Source organism: Dermacentor silvarum, chromosome 10, assembly GCF_013339745.2.
Source record: "Dermacentor silvarum isolate Dsil-2018 chromosome 10, BIME_Dsil_1.4, whole genome shotgun sequence".
Taxonomy (NCBI): Eukaryota; Metazoa; Arthropoda; class Arachnida; order Ixodida; family Ixodidae; genus Dermacentor; species Dermacentor silvarum.
This window is the reverse complement of record NC_051163.1, coordinates 21,309,684-21,332,372: the sequence shown is the minus strand read 5'-3', so window position 1 is coordinate 21,332,372 and position 22,689 is coordinate 21,309,684. Positions and strand designations below refer to the sequence as shown.

The following is a 22,689-nucleotide window of genomic DNA, read 5'->3' as shown; positions in this document are numbered from 1 at the left end:
ACGCAAGCGCATCCCTATGCTATATAGACTGCGTTCAATTTAGACCTCTCGCCGTGAATGACCGCACTTGTCATTTTTAACCGCAGAAATATGCCCGCGTTTATAAAGCGTCGCTCTAATAACCCACCGGGACGGCGGGACCCCACTCTTGGATAATGAAGCAGGACGTAGGCGAATTACTCCGCCAATCCCCGCATCGGGCTATACTTAACGGAAAACTATAAAGATGAATACATTAAGTGTATCTGACGGCGCTTCTTTTTCTGGACTCACTTTTAGAACATCGCCGTAGTATCAGCTGGGAACATGCCATTGTTCAAAGGTCACCGGTGCGATAAAATATCACTACACGGATGTACGAGTTGGAGGCTCTTCTTCGGAGTTGAAGAGCCTTGGGGGCCGAGTTGGGGGAATGACCTTGCTCACATTCTGAAGAGTTCCGGTTAACTTTTCACAGACTTTCGATAAACTGTCTTTAGAGAAGCTATTGAAACTTCACTGCAAATATTGTAAGGACAAGCCATACCAGCAAAATAATTCAGCGCCCGCGACATGTCTGAACTTCAAATGAATCGTAATGTCTGAACTTCAAAAGCCCGACTGCAGCATCTATTCGTTAATTTCAAATTACATTCGTTCCACTTCAGCTGGTCGATCACAATTTCCATGACTACTAACCCGCACATTACCTTTGATATTATCCGTCAACATTCCGAACAATCATGAGCAGGCTTGCAGATATGACAAGCTACAACGGCATGCAAATAAAAGAAAGAAAAAAAGAGTAAAAAAGCAGACAGAGCAGATATGCCTCAATATGAAGCTTACACTACACTGTAAAAACAGTAAATTTCATGAATATTAAGATTTTCTAAATTTTACAGGTTAGCTAACCATTTCGTCGTAAACAACAAGAGTCGCATAGGCTTACGTTTTAGTTATACTTCGTTGGGTTTAACGCTAAGCGTCGACGTTATTAAAATTCTGCAGACGTTATATTGCGCATGCTGACAAGTGACAGCTTGCTCCGTAATTTAGGTATATTTGGCTCCTGGTCATTTTAACTTCGATTGACATGAACCTTCGTCCCTATACTAAGGCCGCGAATTATTTAGGGCACATTGTGATTATTCAGGTCAAATAGCAAATGTCACCGTAGCAATGTTACCTAGTTTAAGGTACAACACACATTCCGCTTAGAGAAATAAAACATCCAGCTGAGTGTGTACTACGTTTCCTTTGGCAGATTTCGAGAAATGCCAAACATCCCCGAAGCCTTCCTAAAGAATGTCACTCTATTGATCGATTATGTGCTCGGTTTATTAAAAGCTCACCAACTACCGACAACAGAAGCGCTCGTTAAAAAGAACACTTGCCGTTAACAAACGCTGGGAGCTCCGGGCGACCTGGCGGTTGCAACTCCACCAGCATACAGGTCATGGACGAGGAGCCCTTGAACACGATCTTGGAAATGTCGGTGACCGGTGTACGACGCCTCCTTTCCTCAGAAAGCAGCCCACGAACGGCTGATGACGGCCGCACGCTTACTCACACCGTACACACAAAACACACGTGACACGGACGGCAACTGGAACCGACCACCACGAAACAGGAAGAAATCCCGAGTGCATCTAAACTCCGATAACAACGTGTCGGAACTTAGCTGTAGGCACGGAAGACTCTCCCGTCGACGCAGCGTTCATACTATAGCGTCTAAAGCGACTTGACAGCGTTGCGCACGCGCACACCGCAGCAGACGACGATGCAGAAGACAACAGCGAGCAGACGACAAACCGCGACAATCCGGACGACAGCACCTAACGGCGTTCGACGAAGGAACGCTGACGCATGCGCAACCGCAGGTCGCGTGTCAGGCGAGCAGACGACGGTCCTCCAGACGACACACTTCTGACGCTACCAGACGACACTTCTGCTGTCGAAGACCACTGGCCAGACGACGCGCACACCTCACACAAGAGCGGCAGCGACAACTGCGCCGACCAGAAGAAAGACCGCTGGCAGACGACACACTCGAACGGCGCAACAGACGAAGCGCACCCTTGACGGCGATGCCGGCGATAACGGGGCAGAACCGCAACAATTCCGTTCAACGCAGGTTTCTGGGCTTCCTTTCTTTCTCGTCTGGCGCAGTTCTCCTCGATTCCTTTTTTGGTGCACCGTCACCTTGACGGCGCGGCGCTTCCGTTTCGAGAAACGAGAATGGTCCGGCCGTGATTCGCGGGGATTCGCACCCCCCCAAAAAAAAGCGAGCAGCAGACAGTCGTCGCCGCCGTTAACGACAGCGTCACGAAACGCCGGCGCCGCAACGAGCAGAGCAGACCGCCGAAAGGAGACCGCGCTCTCACGCGCGGCAGCAGCAGACGACAGCGAAGCAGACGACGACAGAGGCGCGCGTGCGCGCGCACCCGTGGCCAGACGATCAAGGCAGAGTGCGAGGCATGTCGACATCCGTGTAGAGAGCGAGAGAAAGAAAGAAAAAAAAAAAGAATGTGACAATAAACCCTCCTAACACCTTCGCAAGAAGCTGGAGAGCGAGCGAGAAGGGAAAGAACTGAAACAACTGACGCCGCCACCGCCGCCGCCACGACGCACAGCGCCATCTAATGACGGTGCGCGAAAGCTGCGGAAGAGCGAATTAAAAGCACCCGAGACGGCGACCTCAACGGCAGCGCAGCTGCGCATTGAGCGAAAAACATTTGGCATTCAGGACGCGCCCCGGAAGGTTTCCTACTTTTGGCAGCCGAAAGCGGAACGCCACTTTCCGAAACCATTCCCGCTGAGAGAAAAAAAAAAAAAAAAAAAAAGTTCCGATCCATACGCTCCGTCGGCTCAAACGATGATTCACAAACTTCTCCGTGATCGGCATCCAACTATTCTCTCCCCGACATTTTTTTTTTTTTCTTTCTTCCAAGGCCCCGCTTTCAACTTTTACAAGAGTGCCAAGGCACTTTATTAGCTGTCAGTGTGCGTGAGGGCATACAAAACAGTGCACGCGTGTGGGCGACGGTGTTTAACACCACGTGACCTCTATACAATAAATAAAAAGGATGAAAAAAAAAAAGGTGAAGCTACCCAACTACGAGCGCTAAATGACGCAAAAGCCGTTCAAAAAGCCACCAAAGAAAGAAGCCGACCATTCCGGGAATACGTCTGAACGGCAGCCGTACGTTTAACTCGAGAAACAACTCCGCTTACTGAAGCGCGGCGTACACCTACTACAATGTTCACGTCCACTTTAGAAACAACCCTGACCCCCTGACCTCTTCGACCCCCCCCAAAAAAAATTTATATATATATATATATATATATATATATATATATATATATATATATATATATAAGTGGATTGAGAGGCACCAGCAGACGAACCGAAACGCTAAGCAGGAACAAAAGAAGAGAACGAAAAAAAGCTTACCGACGCTAGCTTCTTCAGCTCACAGCCGTTGCCGAATATTGGAAAAGCTGAAACCAGGTCACGACCACACGCGCTCTCGTCTATTGGCGAGAGAGTGCGGCGGACTGCGACTATGAATTTTGAACGGCCGGCTTTTTTTTTTTTTTTTCGGCAACCGACGTGGGCGTACAGCAGCGAACGGAGTCAAAGCGTTTCCACAACTGTAGCGATAATTTTACTCGGAGCCCTTTTTTTTATTTTTTCGAGGCTACCGTTTTCGGCAATAGCTTGGAAAGAGATTGATTGGTTGTTCGAAAGTCTGAATGACGGTTTGATAAGTGATTAATTCGTCTATGAGTTGACCGTTCACGAGGCAAGGTCGACACGGTAGAGGAGGGCTCCGGAGCACATTGCTAACTACCTAGCGTTATTTAGCGCACACCCAAATCTACACCGGACTACTAAGCTTATGAGACGAAAAATACTGCAGTCGAAGTCAGAAAGTACCAAAATCGGATGAGAAATAATAAAAAAAGCATTTTAGGTAATCAACACACCTGTCAACCTGTGAACACTTACATTTGTAAAATGCCCGCGGACACAATAGCGGAAGGGTGGATCGAAGGGAATAATAGCACGCATTTGTTTAAAGTTGGCCCAGAGCACACACCGTACATGGGATACATAGCACTTTATTAACGTTGCCTCCGGGATCGGTACGCGCACTGTAAGAGCACTGCCCGATCTCTGAGGCTATGCTTGCAAGGGTGAGGTCGGATACCGAAGATAATTCATTTTTGCGCCAATCTCGATGATACATTCGTAGAATCTTAGAACCAGTCCAAAATCCTAAGCAGTACGGAAAATTCCCGGAGCGTTGGCAGGTACGCCGATTCATTCATAGCTGAGTTTATCGTTCAAAACGCAACACTGGGATCACCAGAGACGGCGCAGTGGAGGAGCTCGGAGTCAACTGTCGACCACCTATAGTCGGTGACAAGCTTCTTTCAATAGTCGGCATCGGCATCTCTCTACTTTTAGTATTACTAAAAAAAAACTAAAATTTAGTGAGAAATACCAAAACATCGTTAGCTATGGTGTTCCCTGTTTCATAAAAAGATCTGCAGACTTTGGTCAGCAGATACCAGAACAGGCACTGCTGCTACTGCGGCCAGATGGTAATCCTCACACGGATGTTACAATGTAAAACTTGCTGATGATCTTTTGTTTGTGTTGTTTGCAAACCAGGTAAGAGTTATAGAAGTACTCATAATTAATAAATGTCACGAAAGTAGATGACTTAGTGATTTAACTCGCCACCTTTGTCAGAATGACACGAACGATGGGGGGTGGGAGTCATGGGACAACTACACACACACACGTAGTGTGTGCGAATAGCGCAGATGCCATGGGGCACATTTTGTTAGCATGTCGCAGTACGCACCAAGTGGTTCAATGACGACGTAGTTACCCTGCCCTACGCATTGGGTTTTCACAATAACACAGGACAGGTGAAGGAAACCGCGGTGGAGAATGCAATAAAAGACGGCTGGCTAGAATATCGGCGACGAAAGGGTTGGGAACACGCAGAATGAAAAGAGCTACGTTCTTACATGGCAATACATGTCTAGATTGTTAGCGCGGAATCATGGATCTAAGGGCCAATAATAAACGATGAAGAAAGGTCACAAAAAAAAAAAAAAAGTCACCCGCTTGGTGGTTTCAGTCGCTCTTATCTCAAAGGGCGTGCTGATATCATCAATCCACGGCAGTGTTGAAGCTCTCTACACTCGATCGTGACAAGATTAGTATTATATAAGCTCCGCCCACAGGACCACAATGAACCCGCACTCAGAATCCCTGCGCACTGAAACGTAGTTCCCGAGAGACTCCAATACCGCAAGTAGTCCGATCACCTCCGTCACATGACGTCACGGAGACGAGCGAATGTAATTGGCCGGCGCACCCACACAAGTTCTCGGTGACTTGACACTCTGTTCTTAGGTTGTCGCCAACCTTAGTAAAGCAATACCAAAATGCGAGAATGATATATCAGCGGCGACGTATCATACACAGAAGTACTCTGCTGCAGAGCTAGCTGGTTCATACTGAACAAGTAATCTATATACTGTGCGAATTTCAAGAGTGACATAAACAGAGGAAGGACAGAGCGCTCTGTGCATTCTTTATTTCCCTGAAATTTGCACAGTACGTTACTCGTTCACTATTACAGTAATCGCTATCGTCCTTAACGAGTCATCGTGCAAGCATCGTTCTAATGAGCAAATTAGGACCCCAATTTGGGCGCCCGCTTTCAATAACGACGCCTTTCTGCGTCGCAAATGGAAAGTTATACGGCAATCTCAGTATAGAAATGCGGTCAGAACGAACGTGCACGGCATACCTAGAACGAGCTAAATTACGATCGCCGTGCACGAAATGCGGCCCGCTGCAGCCCTTTCATTGAATACGGTTGCGTCCGTCGGGCTAATTAGAACTGTCCAGATAACTATATATAGCTAACCGCACCAATAATGCCCACGGCAACGAAGCTCCCGGCGCATATTAAGGGGGCCCGGCGTACGAATAATAATGGCAGTCCGCACCACTGCATTCGATGAATGACGCAATCACACGAGATGGTTAGCGAGGACTAAGCCACGAAGCTAATTTTAACTGCTCGCAGAAGAATCCAGAACTAACTACGAAACAAAGAGAATGGAGAGAAAAGAAAAAAAAAAGCTGCAATAAATAAATATAATACGGAAATAAAATGACCAGCTAAAGCCCGGAAGCCCAAACGCCATTCCGCACCGAGAAAAATTAAATGCACCAGATCACTTCATCAATGAAGTGTAATCTTAGCTTGAAAATTTAGTACAGTAATTGTTATCACCCCCACCGGCTAGGCAGCTGCTGGAGCAGACGATCGAGAGTGTCTCACATTGCCAACACGTTACGAAATCCGGTTTCCTGCGCACGCGCGCACGTGTCACGTGGTTTTAGAAAGGAAGAAGATTCAGCACCTCCCCTGTTCCGCTTTTCGAGTACATAGACAACAGACGGGCAATAAATATATCAGACACACGGAGATCCCGAATGGAAGGCGCCAGCTCTGAGTCAGCGTCCTGCTACGACGACACAACCGCACTTACGGAAGCGGAATTTGCCTTCTGCAGAAGCAACGCCCGAGAGCGGCGAACGACGCCGCAATGCGGCAACCTCGAACGGCACGCGTTATCGAAACGCAAATGTTTACACAACACAGAATAAAGGGAGGAATAAAGATAGAAAACGAAACGCTCGTCTATACGCGTACCGGAATCGAAAGGTGCAACGTCTGCTCTACGCGGAGGCCATCTCACTACGCATCGTAAGTCCAAGCCATGCCGCAGTCACGAGTAAAACTTGTCTTTTTTTTTTTTTTGTTTCTGTCGTTTTCTTTTTTTAAGCGTAGCCTTATTTGTCTCCTGTCAGGCGCTTTGCAATAGGTACGTTCCTGTCTCACATCGCTTGGGGCCCCTCGAATAAGAAAATTACACCTCCGATGGTGAGATTAGAACCAGGGTCCCGCCACGCAACAGCCGAATGCCCTACGCACCAACTAGGTCATACAAACGCCTGCATGGCACGGAAGACTAAGAACACTAAGAAACGTTTGCACCCTTTGAGGCTTATCTTGTCTCTAAACAATAATTGTTACCTAATTCGCGTCCCTTTCCTTTTTTTAACGATGCTCGCTCAGTACTTGCAGGTCACAACATAGTTTCCTACAAAAATTACACTATAGGGAAGCACGAAGATCAAAGAAATCCATGTACTAACCATCATTCTCGTGGTAGCCAGATTTACTGTATAGGCTCTTTTGTTTCCCCCAAAAGGGAGCCTATACAGTCACTCTAGTGGTAGCTGCACAGTTCCGGGATTCCCCCTAGTGATTTTCGCAGGAAACTCCATGCAGGTCACGGACGGCACGCGCGTTATTATCATCACACAGCATTCGCGACAAGAAAGCAGCGAGCGCAGTTTTTATATGGACGGAAAGCCTAACCAGACAGACGACGATTACTGTTTGGGGACAATTAAGGTGCGCCCCGAACAGGTGGATAAACATTTTAGAGCACTGCTGCCCTTAGGCACCCGTTCATCCGGCGAGCGTCGGCGTTGTACCTCGTAACCGAGTGAACGAGCACCAGCGAAGGATGAAAGACGGCGATAGCGAAGAACGCGCGAGGAGGAAGGAGGGTGCAGCGAAACCGTGAGGCGGAGAGCGGTGGAGGAGGGCATGGCGAATGCGTGAGAAAAAAAGCGTGGTGCCCCGCAAGACGTATGCAGCTGCGCTCAAATTTAGCATTAGGTAGTATCGTATATAATCGTCGGTGAATTTTTTTCAATGCAAGCAGCATTCTTTGCATACCCAAATAGGCTTTCTTTCCGGTCGTCTGGCTATCCACCTATCCCACAAAAATATATGGGTCGATCCCAAAGATCGGCGCGGTCTATAAATGCGGGCTGTGTTCGCATGGGTATGCGTCACGGAGTATGGGCGGCTCGTCAATGCACATCTTTACTCCAACTTGGGCTACCTCGCATGTGTCACTGCGCATGCGCGGACTTCCAGGCGGCGCCGCCAGAAGGCGCAGCGTGTCATGAGGAATGCACGAGATGGGAGCCTATAGCTACAGTACACCGTACACACCTCATGCACGAAGCCTTTCGGCTACTCGCAAACTTGGATTAGTCATCGTAGATGAGTTTTGCCCGATTTAGGGTAAACCTTTCCCAGACTCCTTTCCACGTACGGGCTAGCACTTCGAGACGGCTGGCTTGTGCTTCACGTCGGACAGCAACGATTTTGCTTCCCTCGTGGCATCTATAGCAACTCTAAATGTCGGGAGACATTGGACAGCCTTCGGGATCGGCGCAGGCTACCCACAGCACAGCCTCCGTGATCGGCCCGTATCGTAATGGCGTAGCTGGCAAGGCCTTCATCGCCGGAGTGCAATAAATCATCATCATCATCGTGCCGGCGTCTTCCCGTAGTCAGGCACAAGCTCGTGTCGCACACACATCCAACTTGCAGTGGACATGTTGCGCCATCTCGCAACACCTCGAGGAACACAGAACGATGCTAGATAGCCAGCTATTGTAAAACGATTCACGCGATTACCACAGTGCGTTTTGGGGGTTTCTTGTGGTCTCTCTTTTCCACGGTTTCTGCGCATCCTGAACACTTGCGTACGAGCGAACAAGCGCGAACAAATAAATGTAGAAAGAAACCGTTCAAACTCCAAGCAACAGTACAATATTAAAAAGAATGAAAAAACTGGATTTCTATGCTTCCGAGAAATTCAACGGTTTTTCTAGGCATCAGAAACGAAACTTTGATAGTAAAGCGTTTTCGACGCGTTTTCTTTGAAGCGAGAAAAAAAAAATGTGGCGCCGCCGCTCCACACCCCTCAGCCCACACCAATGTGATTCTACTTAAGCTGTCCGCGATTGTACACACCACGTACACATAAATGCGTGGTACAGCGAAAAGAAAACGAGAAATCAAGCCAGAAAACGCCCTTGCAAGCCACGACAAAAAAAAAAAAAAAAAAAAGGAAATGGGTGGACAACCTCATGCCAACCAGAACTCTCTTTCGTCAGAAGAAAGCTTGCAGCTAGCAACGCGTTTCGAAAACTTTGGTCGTGTTGCAACTCCCTCAAGATGGAAGAGAGAGAGAGAAAAAAAAAGAAATCGAGGTTTACACGCTCAATGGGTAATCGACAAAGACAGCGCCGAGACGCTGAGTGACGGGAAAGTTCCGGCATCAATACGGCGTGAAACCCTGAGGAAGGGGAGAGAGAGAGAGAGAGAGAAAAGAACGAAACGAACGTAAACCGAAAGTATAAAATGCAGAAACACCGAGATCATCTATTCACACGACGACGCGCTTTCGCTGGGCGATGCAAGAAGAAAACGCGGAGGGGGGAGGGGGAATCGTCGCATTTGTGATGTCCAGAAAACGTTTCACTCGCAGAACGAGAAGACGAGGAGAAGACGCGACAACAATAAGACGTGACGACGGTGACGCCCCCCCGCCCGCCGGCTGGGGTGATGTGTCGAAACGACACGGGGCGGAACATTCAGGCTAAAGCGAGACGGCGCGCGAGCGCCGAGAGCAACACTATGTACCCCCGGAGATCGTCTTAACGCCCGCCCATCACACACCACTTTGCGCTGAACACAGAGAAATCGCAACTTGTAAAAGTTTGAGGAGCTACGCGGAGGGCGGTGACAGGAAGGAGGGGAGAGTGGGAGGAAAAATGAAGCGGCGAACTTTTCCGAAGGTCACCGCTGTGCAGGGTTCGTAAAGAACGTTCGCCTCAGAATTCAAGGACAATTCGTGAATTTCGAGGAAGCCGAGGGCCAAAATTGAAGCAAGGGGAAACAAACCTTATTGATGCGAAAGCATTATGTGGCTCATGAGGCGGAAAATCCGGCGTAATAGGCATTGGCGTGACGACGGTGCAAAAAAGTCAAGTGAGCCAATCGAGGCAGTTGATGACGTCAATTAAGGCAGGTTTAATTAAGATTGATTTCATTACGACACTCGAACCCACGACCACTGGTGAGAGTCGAAACAACGACCGTTGGTGTTAATTAAGGCGAAGTTAATTAACATAGAGTTAATTAGCGCACTCGAGCATACGAATTGTATTGGTCGCAATGCTTTCGCATTGATCCACGTAGGGATAACTAAGTACGCCTTGAATTTTTCGGCCACATACACTAGAAAACTGTGAAGTCTCCTCCTCCTCAGCTGCGATTTCTTGCAGCTAAGCGGCTGCTGAGTTGGATACGTGGTCCGAGCTCTCCAGGTGGCTTTTTTAACGTTGGCTTTCCCATTGTAAAATATGTCAATCGCCTTATAGCATGATGGTTAGTATTTTACGGCTTCAGCCACACTCACTCACTCAGCGCGTTAAGGCCAAATGGCCGACACTTACTTTCCGCCAGGCATTTCTAGAGCCTATATAGAGCTGGAAAAATAGAGCCATAGTAGTGGCTGTGGCGTGAACCAAAAGAGTGGTACAGCATGGATCGCTTGAGTGGCTTCGTCAGTTCCACGATGGTAATGGCAATTTAAACAGGCCTGTCAATGGCCACGCCCCACTGCATCCCTTAAGAGAAAGAAAAAAAAAACCAATGTACACGGTGTTTTTTTTGTTTGTTTTTTTTTTTTTTTTTGAAGTTCCAAAAATTTTTAATGTCGCCGGTGTCAGATAACACAATTCTAATTCTTGATCTAAATTACTCGACGAGCCGGCCATTACTTCTACAAGTAATCGAAATACCTAATTAACATAATTACCCTAATTAACATCTTATCTAATTATTTTACGGCACATATTTAAATCTACGAATTATATCCGGTGAGTTCGTAAGGCGTGCATTCACTTGGAACGAATTCTCTGGACGGCACCAGTTTCAAGGTATTAATTTTAAAATTGTCCCGCGAAATGCATTGATGTTAGTTACTTAGTACTTCAATGCATAAAACAGCGTTTTCTTAAACGAAGTAACTGGAACGCCAATGCATTTCTCCGCAAAGTTCGGGAATTAATATCTAGAAAATGATGTCATCCTGAGAATTCGTTCCAAGTGGACACTCGCCTTGCAAGCTCACCGGCTTGTAGATTCGTAGATTGAAATATGTGCCGCAGAGTAATTAATGAAAACGTTTATTAGTGTCATTACGCTAATTACTTACTGAAGCATTTTCATTTCTCGTAGAACTAATTGCCACCTCATCGAGTAATTTAGGTCAAGGGTTAAAATTGTGCTATCTGCCACGGACGATTCTTTAAAATTTTGGACCTGCTAAAAAAAAAAAAAGTTTCTACGATAGCTGCACGCAAAATGAAAAAAAAAAAAAAGAAAGTACTTCAGATGCACCTAGTTTTGACGCAGACGCCCACCCTCACGATCGGCCCCAACTCCCCCCCCCCCCCCCCCCCCAAACACACACTCTTCTAAACTTTCAACTACCCCTCGAGGCAATCCAACCGTCCAAACTTTTTTCCCCACTGCCCTTCGCGAAACCTCGAAAACGAATCCAACCAAACGACCTAGCTATAGCGCCTCAGTGAATTCTCGCCAGACGCGCTAGCCGCTCCGAACGCCCAAACCGACCACGCGTGGTTCTTAACACCCACCACCCGTACTTACAGCGACGCTATATGGCCCGAACCTCGTCAAACACTGGCGCGCAAACGCGCCGGGCGATTGTTATGCAAAAAGGCGGGAAGCCGTTCCTTTATGCGAGACGTACAAAAGCTCTCCTTAGTGAGCGATGCATGAACTTTGTCCAGAGTTTCACCGGACATGCGTATAGGACGTCTGCCTATTCAAAACAACGCCGCGGCGAAGTGATAAGCAAGCAGATACGGTGAGGGAGAAAACGAGATAATTAGCCCAAAGCGCGGAAAACCCACCTGCTGCGTTGTGTTAGTTACGGAGAGATATATAAATAGCGTCCCTCAAACAGTTCTGCGGACCCAAACAACGCGAAATAATCACCTGCAGAATTAATATTCGATTTGACTGTAAAGACCGTAGGAATTTATAATTTATCTCAAAGCTAAAGGAAACAAAAGCAGCTTACAAACGACTGCTACCCACTCTTCGACTACGCGCAATGGCTGCATCTGCTACATCACTTTTTTTTTTTTTTTTCCTTTTCATACAGCCATTCGGCAAGCGACGTCATTATATGAATCGGCCCACGCGGCCAGTAACACCAACGCAGAAGGCACAGTTCTGTCTTTTCATTTTTTCTTTTCTTTTTTTCACAATGTGACAGCAGCTACTAACGCCCGCTTATCCCAATAGCGGGCGTTAGTAGCGCATTGCGAAACGAGATGGAACCAATATTCCGAGTAATCCGAGCTGCGTTCAATCAAGGTTTCACATAGATGCGGCGGCCCCCAGACGCTATACACGCAGCGAAACGAAATCTATAGCCTTCATAAGCCCCCCCCCCCCCCCTCTTCTTTTATTTTTAAAAAAGAGAAAGAGGAGTCTTAACACTGGGGAAATGACAGGAGAGAGAGAGAGAAAGAGATCCAGGTCGACAGTTTCAAAAATGAGAATAAAAACAAATACAGGAGGAAAATGACAGAAAGAGTACGGCTCGCGAAACTACTCGCAGGAACGCGGGGGGAGCCCCCAATCGCCGTGAAACCGCAGTTAATGGGCGTAAACCAGCCGCCCGCGCGCCGAGAAAATGAAAAACGGGAGCGCCGAGCGCACGAGAATTAGAGCACAAATAAACAAAAAATATATATAATAATGATAAAAGAGAAAGGACCGGTGGCTATTTGCCGCAGAGAAATCTCTTGAGAGCGGTGGCAGGTGCTTTTAATTTAGAGTGGGAGAAAAAAAAAAAAAAAACACCGATACGATTACACTGGCGTCTCACCAACCAATTCCGTGCAGTGCACCGAACGTTACGTGTCCCGCAATCTAACGAGTGACTATTACACAAACTTATTACAAATACCTTCAAGGTATACAAATACAGAAGTATCTTATCATACAATGTTAGCTAAGCATTTCATAAATTCGTCTTATCTTTGAATGCTTAAAATAGGTGCGGGAAAAGGAGGTTCTACTATCTCGCTTACGTGGTAAGAAGGACTGCGAGGCGTAGTTCTGCATAGTGGAATGCCAACTTCACGAGAATGATCTAGTCGTCGCGAAATGTGATCAGGAGAAAGGGAGATGAGGTAATCGCGCAGGCGTTGGTGATAATATATTTGACAAAATATTCCCAAAGGAAAGATCGTACTGCGAGATGACCAGGGGTGGGAAGTTAAGGCCGGACTTCGTTGCAGTTACGCTCGTACTGCGGCTGCAATTAAAACAACACTGAACAACACCCATTTCAAGCGAGTCAGTCTGATCTGAACAAGATGGATTCCGTAACGTCTCAGCAATTCCGTGCACTGCGGCGAAAGCTATGGCTCGCGTAAGCCAATCAGAAAACAGAAGGTTCCGTGCACTGCGGCGAAAGCTATGGCTCGCGTAAGCCAATCAGGAAAGAGAACCAGACGAAGGGGTCTCCCTCCCCCCATTGCCCGCATCTCATCGCGCTCCGCGCGACGCCGCCTGGAACGGAAGCTTCACGGAAGGATAAGCAGCTTACAATGGGCGAGCCGGCCTCCTTTCTCCGGTAGGCGCTGCCGGCTTCAGTCGCCGATTGGCTGACACGAGCCCTAGCCTTCGCCCCACTGCGCGGAATTGGCGAGACGGAGTACCGAAACAAAAGAAGGGCATCGCCCGGTGTGCGACGCTAATCCCCTCCCTTCGAGCCCAACACGAGCTGCACGAAAGGGTAGCTGGGAAAGACTGCACGGCGTGAAGGGAGCAGCCGAGAGCTTTGAAAAAATCAGTAGAATGATTTCACCAATGACACCACTTACTAGAAGTATGTCAATTGAATACCGGCTCGACTGAAGAATGGCGAATATAAATGGAACCGACGTGCAGCGATGACTAGAGTTAAAGTGATGGCAACACTGGCACTTCGGCTACAAGCTACAACTGGGAATGAATGTAAAGCAAAAACCAACAGAATTCCTAACTTGAGTGCTGATTCTCGCACGAGTGTGTTAGCTCACCTTGGCCATAATTTGCTACAATGATTAACTTCCCCAATGAATCACTAATTGTATGTATGTGTGCAACAGAACCTGCCTGTGCAGTTGGCATTGCCTCGAAGAGGCAGATAACAGATCACAATATAATCTATTTAACAATCCATTGTAAAAAGTGAATCATCTGACGAATAGCACTCGCCTATTTAAAGTGTAGACAATGCAAATCTCAAGAGACCATGACTACTGCCCTTAGTTCAGTCACTCAGCCACTGTTTACACACCAAGCATATGTACTACCTTAACAAGCCACGTCATGCTCCATGCCAGGTTAATTCAGTTTGACAATTCTGACTGAAATACCTCCGAGCACAAAGTGACATGGTGCTGAACAATGAACCAATATACAGCCACGGTCTCTGAAGATTATGCTTCGAAATACACTACATTCACATGCGTGAATACTGCTGAGTAAAACGAGAAACTAGGAGAAACAACAGAACACAGCAGAAAGTCCCTCACACTGTTCCCATTGCAATAAAAAAGAATTCCCAGAACTACATCTTCAAGAAAAGTCTACGCATATTTAGGTCAGTTAAATTCCACAAAGACGGTGTGCGTACTTGCAAATCACAAGGTGCTCCACTGTTCATTTCAAACCTTATCCGATAAGGAATGGTTATGACGCGGCTGCAATGTTGGCCAGAGAGTGCCATTACTATGTCTAAGGTCTGCAGAACCTCATAAATAAGCACAGTTGAAAGTATCCTCATGCCAACCTCAATAAGAAATTGTGCTACAAAGGACACAAAAACAAAAAATACGGGTGTAAATGTGCCAATTTAATAAATGACTGATATAGGATGTAACTTGGTTAAGTCTTCCACCCTCATCCAAGCAAGAGTGTCATAACTACATTTCTCACGAAAGCAGAACCCATTTCCCAATTTCCATGTGTAAGCTGGCTACAATACATACTACAAGAATTAGTCATATGCTTGTACCAAGTAAACCTCCACAGTGAAATGCACTCACACAACTTGATTTATGTGGCTGCCAAGACCACAGATGAGGCTTGTGTCTCATAGTAAAATAGGAAGTAAAAAGTAAAAGCAAGTTCGCAAACCATGCAATGGCGTGTGAACGCAACGATGCAACCTGGAATCCAGCTAGCAAACAACACACAGCCAGGGGGGGGGCATAATTAGAAAACTCAACAGTGTTAGTGTTTTTTTTTTTTTTCTTCTTCTTTGCAAGACCTCACATTTCCAGCAAGGTTTCGTAAAGTTATCGCAAACGTTTGTTGCCGTCAACTTGCGTTTGCCAAACACACAATACTCACAGTCTAAGGAAGAAAATCTTATTGTTACACACCTGCGTGTGGAAAGCCCATGCACATAATATATTAGAACATTGTGCATCAATGCTGTTCTCGGAACCCTCACGCGAAACATAATTGAGGCTTGCAGAGAAGCAATCTTAAGTACTGTTAAACCCACATAGTACAGTAGCAGCCGTGCAAAAAAATCCCAAATAATTATAATCTAGAGGCCTTTCGCAGATTTATGAAATGCACTTAATACGTCAGCTCAAGAATACTAGGACAACGTATACAAAAGACTTTGAAACAAAAACAAAAAATGTATTCTTTTAGTTGCAACTGAATGGACCTATATTGCAATGCGTTTCTAGAAGGTTTGAAATATGTCTTATCTGAACGCTTGAAGCAAGTACTTTTTAAACAAGAGACTGGGGGTTGAAGTTGCTTATTTCAAACCGAGTAATTCTGCACAGGTGACCGTGCTCTCGACAAAAAGCAAAAAACCTGTCCATCAGCAATACAATGGGTGTGAGCTATGCACCGTGAAGAAAAACAGTCGTCGGCGCATAATGATTGCAAGAATACAGGCTCAGATAAAAGCAACCAAAGTTGCTGCTCTAGGCAAAGCAGATAACACGAGATTATGATGTTACTATCCTGGCTGATGCGAAAGGTACACAAGAGCCTTTGAACAAAGACGAAGTGTTGGGCATGCCCGTTCGATGCACTGGTGCATCTTCCATCCCTTTGTTCGTGTTCAGACTACGCACCCACAAGATTATACGCGATAGGCTGAAGCGATGTCGAAGTTACAATACAGCATCTTCCGTCCCTTTGTTCGTTCTTCGACGACGTACCCGCAAGATGATGTGCCAAAAGATAAATGGAAACATCGAAGCGACAATACACGTGACAAATCAATGCGAACGACAGACCAGCACAGAAATATGCCAAACCCCTGGCAACAAGTTCCTAGCGAAACCACACGAAATGAACAAAGTGCACAAAAAAACAAAAACAGACTCAGAATCAGCTCAGCTTGACTGCTACACCGACAAGGAGGGACAGAAGGTTTCGCACAATCCTTGGCAAGATAGCTGAATCACGAAATAAAATTTATTCAGCAACAAAACAAGGACTTCACAGGGATGCGTATTCGGTGGCCCATTGGCACTAGCAGAAAAAAGCTCCACATTCGAAATGCACAATCACATGACGTTTCGAAACAGACTGGCAAGATAGAGCAGACGTAAAAGTGCGGAACTGCCACACCTGGCATAATGGTTTATACGCAGTGCCTCCCCTGCGGCTTGTGCTGGCGAGACACACTGGCGCCAAGGAATAATGAAATCACCTGCCTGTGCAAAGTTGCACCACAGGCAAAAGCGAAGCCGAGGGAAGCGGACTTAGCCAACGTCCAGTGAGTAAGATCGCGACCACGCCAAAGCAAGCACGAACAAAGAATGAATAAATGAAACACACACACACAAAAAGAAAATGCATTTCAGGTAGGTGCAAGACACGCGATATCCGCTGGCGATTCGCCAGCACATCGTCGCGAACTTGTGCCTGCGTCTACTATTAAAAAGGGCTTGCTCGGGCGACGGCGCGCGCTCGTTTGGATCGAAAAGAAGAAATCCAACCCACGTACGCACATTAAGCTGGTATCCGCCCCAAATGCGATGAAGTCTTGCGAGCTAGGTGTAATCGCTCACCTGGCCACAGTGAAAACAGCTTGTAGCCTTTGGAACGGGCGTACGATTCCTCCACTTCGCCTCGAAACACCATCTTCGTTGGGCAGTCCATGACTCTGGCAACACACACGTCCGTCCGTCCGTGCGTCCGACTCGCAAGAACCACAACGGACTTTTTTTTTTTTTTTTTCTTTTCCGTTTCTTGCTTACTCGCCTTCTGCTGCCAGAGGGGGCAATGAAGCAAAGTGCCTCGCTGAAATACCCGGGGAAACTTTCGCCGTACGAGATTGCGCGCAACTTATCGCGAGGTGGGCAGAGATAACGCAAGCGTATCCCGAAAAGCACTATCTTGAGTGTCCAGAAGTGCGACTTGTGCGTTATAGCGGCCAGTGAGGTAAGGAGATGAAAAAAGAACCGAGCCTTAGCCGCGAAGGTGGCTGCAACGCCGTGTGCAATTGCCTGATATCAGCGCCTCGGCGGTTTGAAGACCGGCTCCGAGTCGCAACACAAACGCACGCACACACACACACACCAAGATCGCCAGCTTCAAATGCGGAACGCGGGCTTCCAAGATGCGAAACAAAAAGTTCGCGCGCACACACTGAGCAAACGAGCAAGTAAAAAGCGTAGCGAACGTATTTTTTTCTTCACCGGCTAACGTACAAGCGGGCACAAGTGCAAACAAAAAGACTTGTGAATCAAGGGTTGCGGGTTGTAAACATCGACGCAATGCATATAAACACGCTCTCGGCGTCACATTACTCTGGCCGCTTCCCATCGTCAGAGGGCTCCGAAACAATGCAGAAACGTTCGTCTCGGCGCGCAGGTCACGTTCCGACGCCGGAAAACACTTGTGCAGCCTCGACCGCGTCAGAAACATCGAGCACCGGAGCGCGATTCACCTGTCAAAACTCGTTAAGCCTAGCACCAACGAGTCCGTTAAGCCGACGAATCTCGCGAACTACGGAGCACGGGGCCATGCGGCCGCGCGGGGGGGTCAAACAAATGCTCACCATCTTCAAGGCGAAGTTGGGCTAGGGCTTCGGCGGTCGCTTGTGGGTCCGAGTTGCTGCGATGTCTCCTGTGACCAAGTTCACGCACCTTCAAATATCCACTGCCCGTGGCAGACATTACAGTCCCCGAACCCCACGCGAAAATTTCCGGAACCTGCCGAAGTGAGCGCAGAGCGCTGCTGCCATCTATGAAAGTTCGTAGCAAACATGATGTTTACAACTTCATCGTTTGCAATAGGTGGCAGCACAGTTTTTATACTTTGACACAAACTGGTAAGACCGTAAAAATAAAATGTCAAATAAATACAATACAAATAATTTAACTGCGAATCTGGAGCAACAAATAAAAGGACTGTTTATTGGTGTTTCGCTAGCATTAAAAATGTGGCGCCATCTGTGTTTATTTACATAACCTCTTTAACACAGTAGTTTGTACAACTTTCACCAGAAGGCAGCACTGCATGTTCACGATTGCGCGGGTTGTTTGCAAATTTTCCGCTGATGCTGTTATCCGTAGCATGATAAAATACCACCGTAAAGTATCTATATAATCTGCTTGTGCAGAATCAAGGTCTTAAGTCCGATCGATCCCAATCAGTCTCGATCGCGATACAAAATGTCCCGTGTGAATGGCGTACGAATGTTAGCCAGATTTGTATGCGCTTTCCATCAGATATCTAGCTTCCCCCTCCCCCTTAATAGCGTTCGATGTGATGAATTGGCGCTCCTTGCCCACTGAAAAGCAAGGACTAATTGCCTTCTTTACTCGATGCACTCTATAAACGATATGTGTCTTAAATGTATCTGCAGCTGTGTCCACGCTGGCGTCAAATGTATATCCAGTGACCCACGCTGGCGTCAAAGAGAGCAGCAGCTATAGATATAGCAGATACCCAGAATTCGCCCGTTTTCGTGGTTGGCGGCGATCGGCGATAAAGTGCCACTGCAAAGGGCACGTGGTCTCGCGTAATGAAGTGGCGGGGAGCGTTCGTCACCGAATGTCTATTTTATAGTTATTTTATACGCACGTGCTATTGTGCGTGAGCGTTGACGTGTCTGAAGGGTTATGAGGGGTATCGAAGCGCTCGCCAAGGAAAACGTTCGTTCGGTCGTTCGAGCTATTCGCTTATATTAACAATCATCATTGATGGTTCGTCCACAATTCATCTGTTCTGCGAAATTTCCTGTCGGCGAGAAAATAATGGGCCTCTTCGATTTCCCACTTCTGGCTATCCGCGGGCTGCCAGAACCAGCCAGGACGATTTTGGTCTGACTGCTCTCTGGAAGTTCTCTGGCTAGCAGACGACAAAAAGAGGCGATGAGCGCTAGCCGCCATCATTGTGGGGACTTGACGGATTGCAACGCGGGCGCTTGAGGACTTTTACATCGTTCAGCCAACTGGCTTGCGTAGAACGCTAGCGCGCGCCGTCCAGGCTGACGTGGTTTTGGACTTCGTCTCAGTGAGCACTCGCGTACTCGACGGCGCGATTCCCGACGTCAACGCGATGCGAGGATCACCGATTGCGTACGTTACTTCTAGCGTTATCTTACTAGGGTTCTAACGCACCATTCCGCCTTGCGAGACTGTGCCGTACGAGCGGCGACGAACCATTTGAAGCTTTCTTTTGTGTCTGCATGCGTCCCGTGAACGCTTCTTCCCGGCCATGAACAGCGCGCTGCGCTCTCGCTCATGCTTGCATGCATCTTTATCGTGTTCCGCGCAAGTTGTCCGCGAAGTTGTAGACGCTCATTCCCACACATTGCGGTGCCTTTTCGGTTCATCTTCCTCTGGTGATATCCCTTTTCACAACGCTCGCCTATCGCGAAGGCGTCACAGCTAGCCCGTGTTTCCTCCGCCGTATGCTTGGATGGCTGCTCGAAACCGATGCGTTTTAACTACGTATATAGGCCGTTGATGTCAAAGGAATGCACTGGCCGAGATGAGTAATGGTCACACGTACATTAGCTTAATTATACCTCTCATGATCCACCAATACTATTTTTCGATCGTGTGAAGCTTCTCGCTGGTCACAGGCGGCGTGCCTTTTTCATGCGCCAGCCGCAGCGCCCCAGCTCCTTCAGCACAGGGGCAGAATTAAGAGGAGCACGATTAGCCGAAACAAACTTTCTGAAATCGAATTCAAGCATGTCGGCGCGTAAATTTTATGCGTGTAAGACGTGTCCGGTATCCTGCTTTTTCGTGTCTTGTCAAACGACGTCAAGTGTCGCCGGTGGCCGACGTCATCTCTGCGAGCAGGCATCCTGTGGCGATCACCTACATGCGATTTCGCCTCTTGGCGTCGGACGCGTCGCAGGCCGTTTATTGCGCTGTTCAAAGTGAGGTGCCCAGTGCAACGCCATTGAAAACTAAGCTGACGTGGTGGGTTCAAATACGTTTATCACCCAATATATATATATATATATATATATATATATATATATATATATATATATATATTACGTAGGCCCAAAGCGACGGTGTCTAAATGACAGGCTCACGAAACATAACAGCAATATAAGTGAAGGACGTTGTGGTTAAATGACTCTTCAGTGTAGCTCGTGTGGTAGTGAGCCGTTGCTTAAGACTTGCTTCTTTGTCTCTGTACAGAGCTGCACTCGCTAGACTGAAGCGACAAGAACTGCAAGTTTGAATACCGAGTGCGTCATCACGCCTTCGTTAATGGATTTTTTTTTTCTACGACACGAGTGTGAATATGCATGCGTATAAATATGTGCAGCTGTCTCGAATAAAGCCACTTGTTTAAATTAGCACTTGTGTATGTCCAGGGGACGTATTCTGGGACGATCATTTTCGGCGATACTATCGCCTCGGCCATCAGGCACGCGCTGATTGGCTGGTTGAGCAAAACCGGACGGGCTGGTTTGCTCGTTGAGCACTACGTCACGCGAAAGCGATAGTACTGCCGAAAGTGATCATCTGAGAATACGACCCCAGTTTTCTTTTACTTTACTGACATGATCTTTTACTATGTAACGTGGGCCTAAATATACCCATTTCGGTCTATGTGTGTTTTTCAGTGGAATATACTGTGAAATAATTTTAGTCTTCCTTTCTTCCTTACGATCTTGAATTTCGGGCCAACCCAATGACGTCTTTGCACGTCTTACACTAAATGTACGTTTGAAATTTCCAAAGACAAATTGAACACCTAGGTTTAGCACTTTCTCAAGCCTTCCAGCATCGAATTTTGCCGAAGCGCCCCACACAGACAAAGTTGTCTGAATATGAGACCAATGTATTTATACTGAAAAACAGATAAGAGCGCTACTTCACTAAGCGTGTAAATGAATTCGTAAGATGTTCTTTTCCTAGTCAAAACACAAATGTGCGGTTTTCTTTAGGTTAATAGACATTTTCCTTTTATTACACCCATCAGAAACAACCACTAAGACTTGGTGTAGCATAGCACATGCGCTTACGTTATTAATTGTTTTGTAGATAACGCAGACATCTGCAGCAAATAAGCGTTGCTGGCATGAAATACCAACACACATGCCAATGATGTAAATGAAAAACAGTAACGCGCCCAGAACTGACCCTTGAGGGGTCACTTGGTGTCACGTCACGCGATCGTTCACCCCACATTGCTACACCCTGACGTCTCAAATTGAAATATCCCTTTACCCGTATAAACAATGCAGCAGATCCAACGAGTCGGAATCTATACACAGCGAAGCTATGCGTGAGTGCATAAAGAGCGGAAACACGAGTTTGTGTTTATTGAATGTCCGCACAAAGTTACACGGAATGTTTTACTCAGGCATTGTAGAAAGGCTAATGCAATGCCGCCGCCGCTGCCGCGGGTGAGCGAAGGCGAGCTTTCTGCTTCTTCATTTTTCCTTTTCCCCGCACGGCCGGCGCCACCACTGCCGCGGATGCGCGGAGTCAATCGCCATCTGGTGGTGGTTCAAGGAACCCAGAGGTTGATTGGTTGGCCTATTAGGCTATAAAACTGCCACGCAGTACCCATGGTCACAAAACCCGGCGAGATTCACAAAGAAAAACTTTGCTTTTAATAACAGTAGGGTTTTTTTTTGTTGTTGTTGTACCAGGCTAACTTTTCGAGTTTCTCTCGCTTCGAGCACGCATCCGGCAGATACTGCCTTGCAGCGTCGCACCGACGGACTTGACTGTGCCGGCCGACAAGTTCAGTGCCTCGATGCAAAATTGCTATCCGTTGCACCGTCACGTGCATTTTCCCTGTCATTCTCTTCTGGCGGAAGTCACAACTCTCTGTACGTGAGCGAGTCGCGGTTGGCACTTGCTTTGTCGACACGGTGCTTCGACTCTGCACATTTACTTTTGATGACGTGCATATGTGTTTCGAGAGGGAAACACAGCTGCAGGGATTTGCAGAGTATGACATCGACCAGTATATACGTCCTGTTTATTGGACAGGGAGTAAGGACATGGGAGAAGGAAGCAAATTAACGAGCACGAAGGGGCTGCAAATTCTCTCTCGCTTACTTTACGACTTTCATTCAAGAATTAAGGTCAGAATGGACTTCACCTGCACACCTGGACGCACTAGTCACGTGGACCTGCTGATCACGTGAACGTGACAGCGCTCAATAACC

At 47.2% G+C, this 22,689-nt stretch overlaps 1 protein-coding gene across 11 annotated transcripts in view; it reads right to left on the bottom strand.

Moving 5' to 3' along the window:
* Window positions 1–18,236, bottom strand: part of LOC119465801 (phosphatase and actin regulator 1) — a 150,842-nt gene extending 132,606 nt beyond the window's left edge. For 7 of the 11 annotated variants that reach the window (XM_037726260.2, XM_049657220.1, XM_037726264.2 and 4 more), the window contains exon 1: window positions 18,091–18,236. In XM_037726260.2, the coding sequence (XP_037582188.1) occupies window positions 18,091–18,208 (118 nt within the window). In that variant the 5' untranslated portion in view covers window positions 18,209–18,236. Of the gene's footprint in view, window positions 1–1,376; window positions 2,496–17,098; window positions 18,028–18,090 lie in introns of those variants that run through there. The other 4 variants (XM_037726261.2, XM_049657224.1, XM_037726262.2 and 1 more) reach the window with 3 other exon arrangements.
* Between the last annotated feature and the right edge of the window lie 4,453 nt (window positions 18,237–22,689).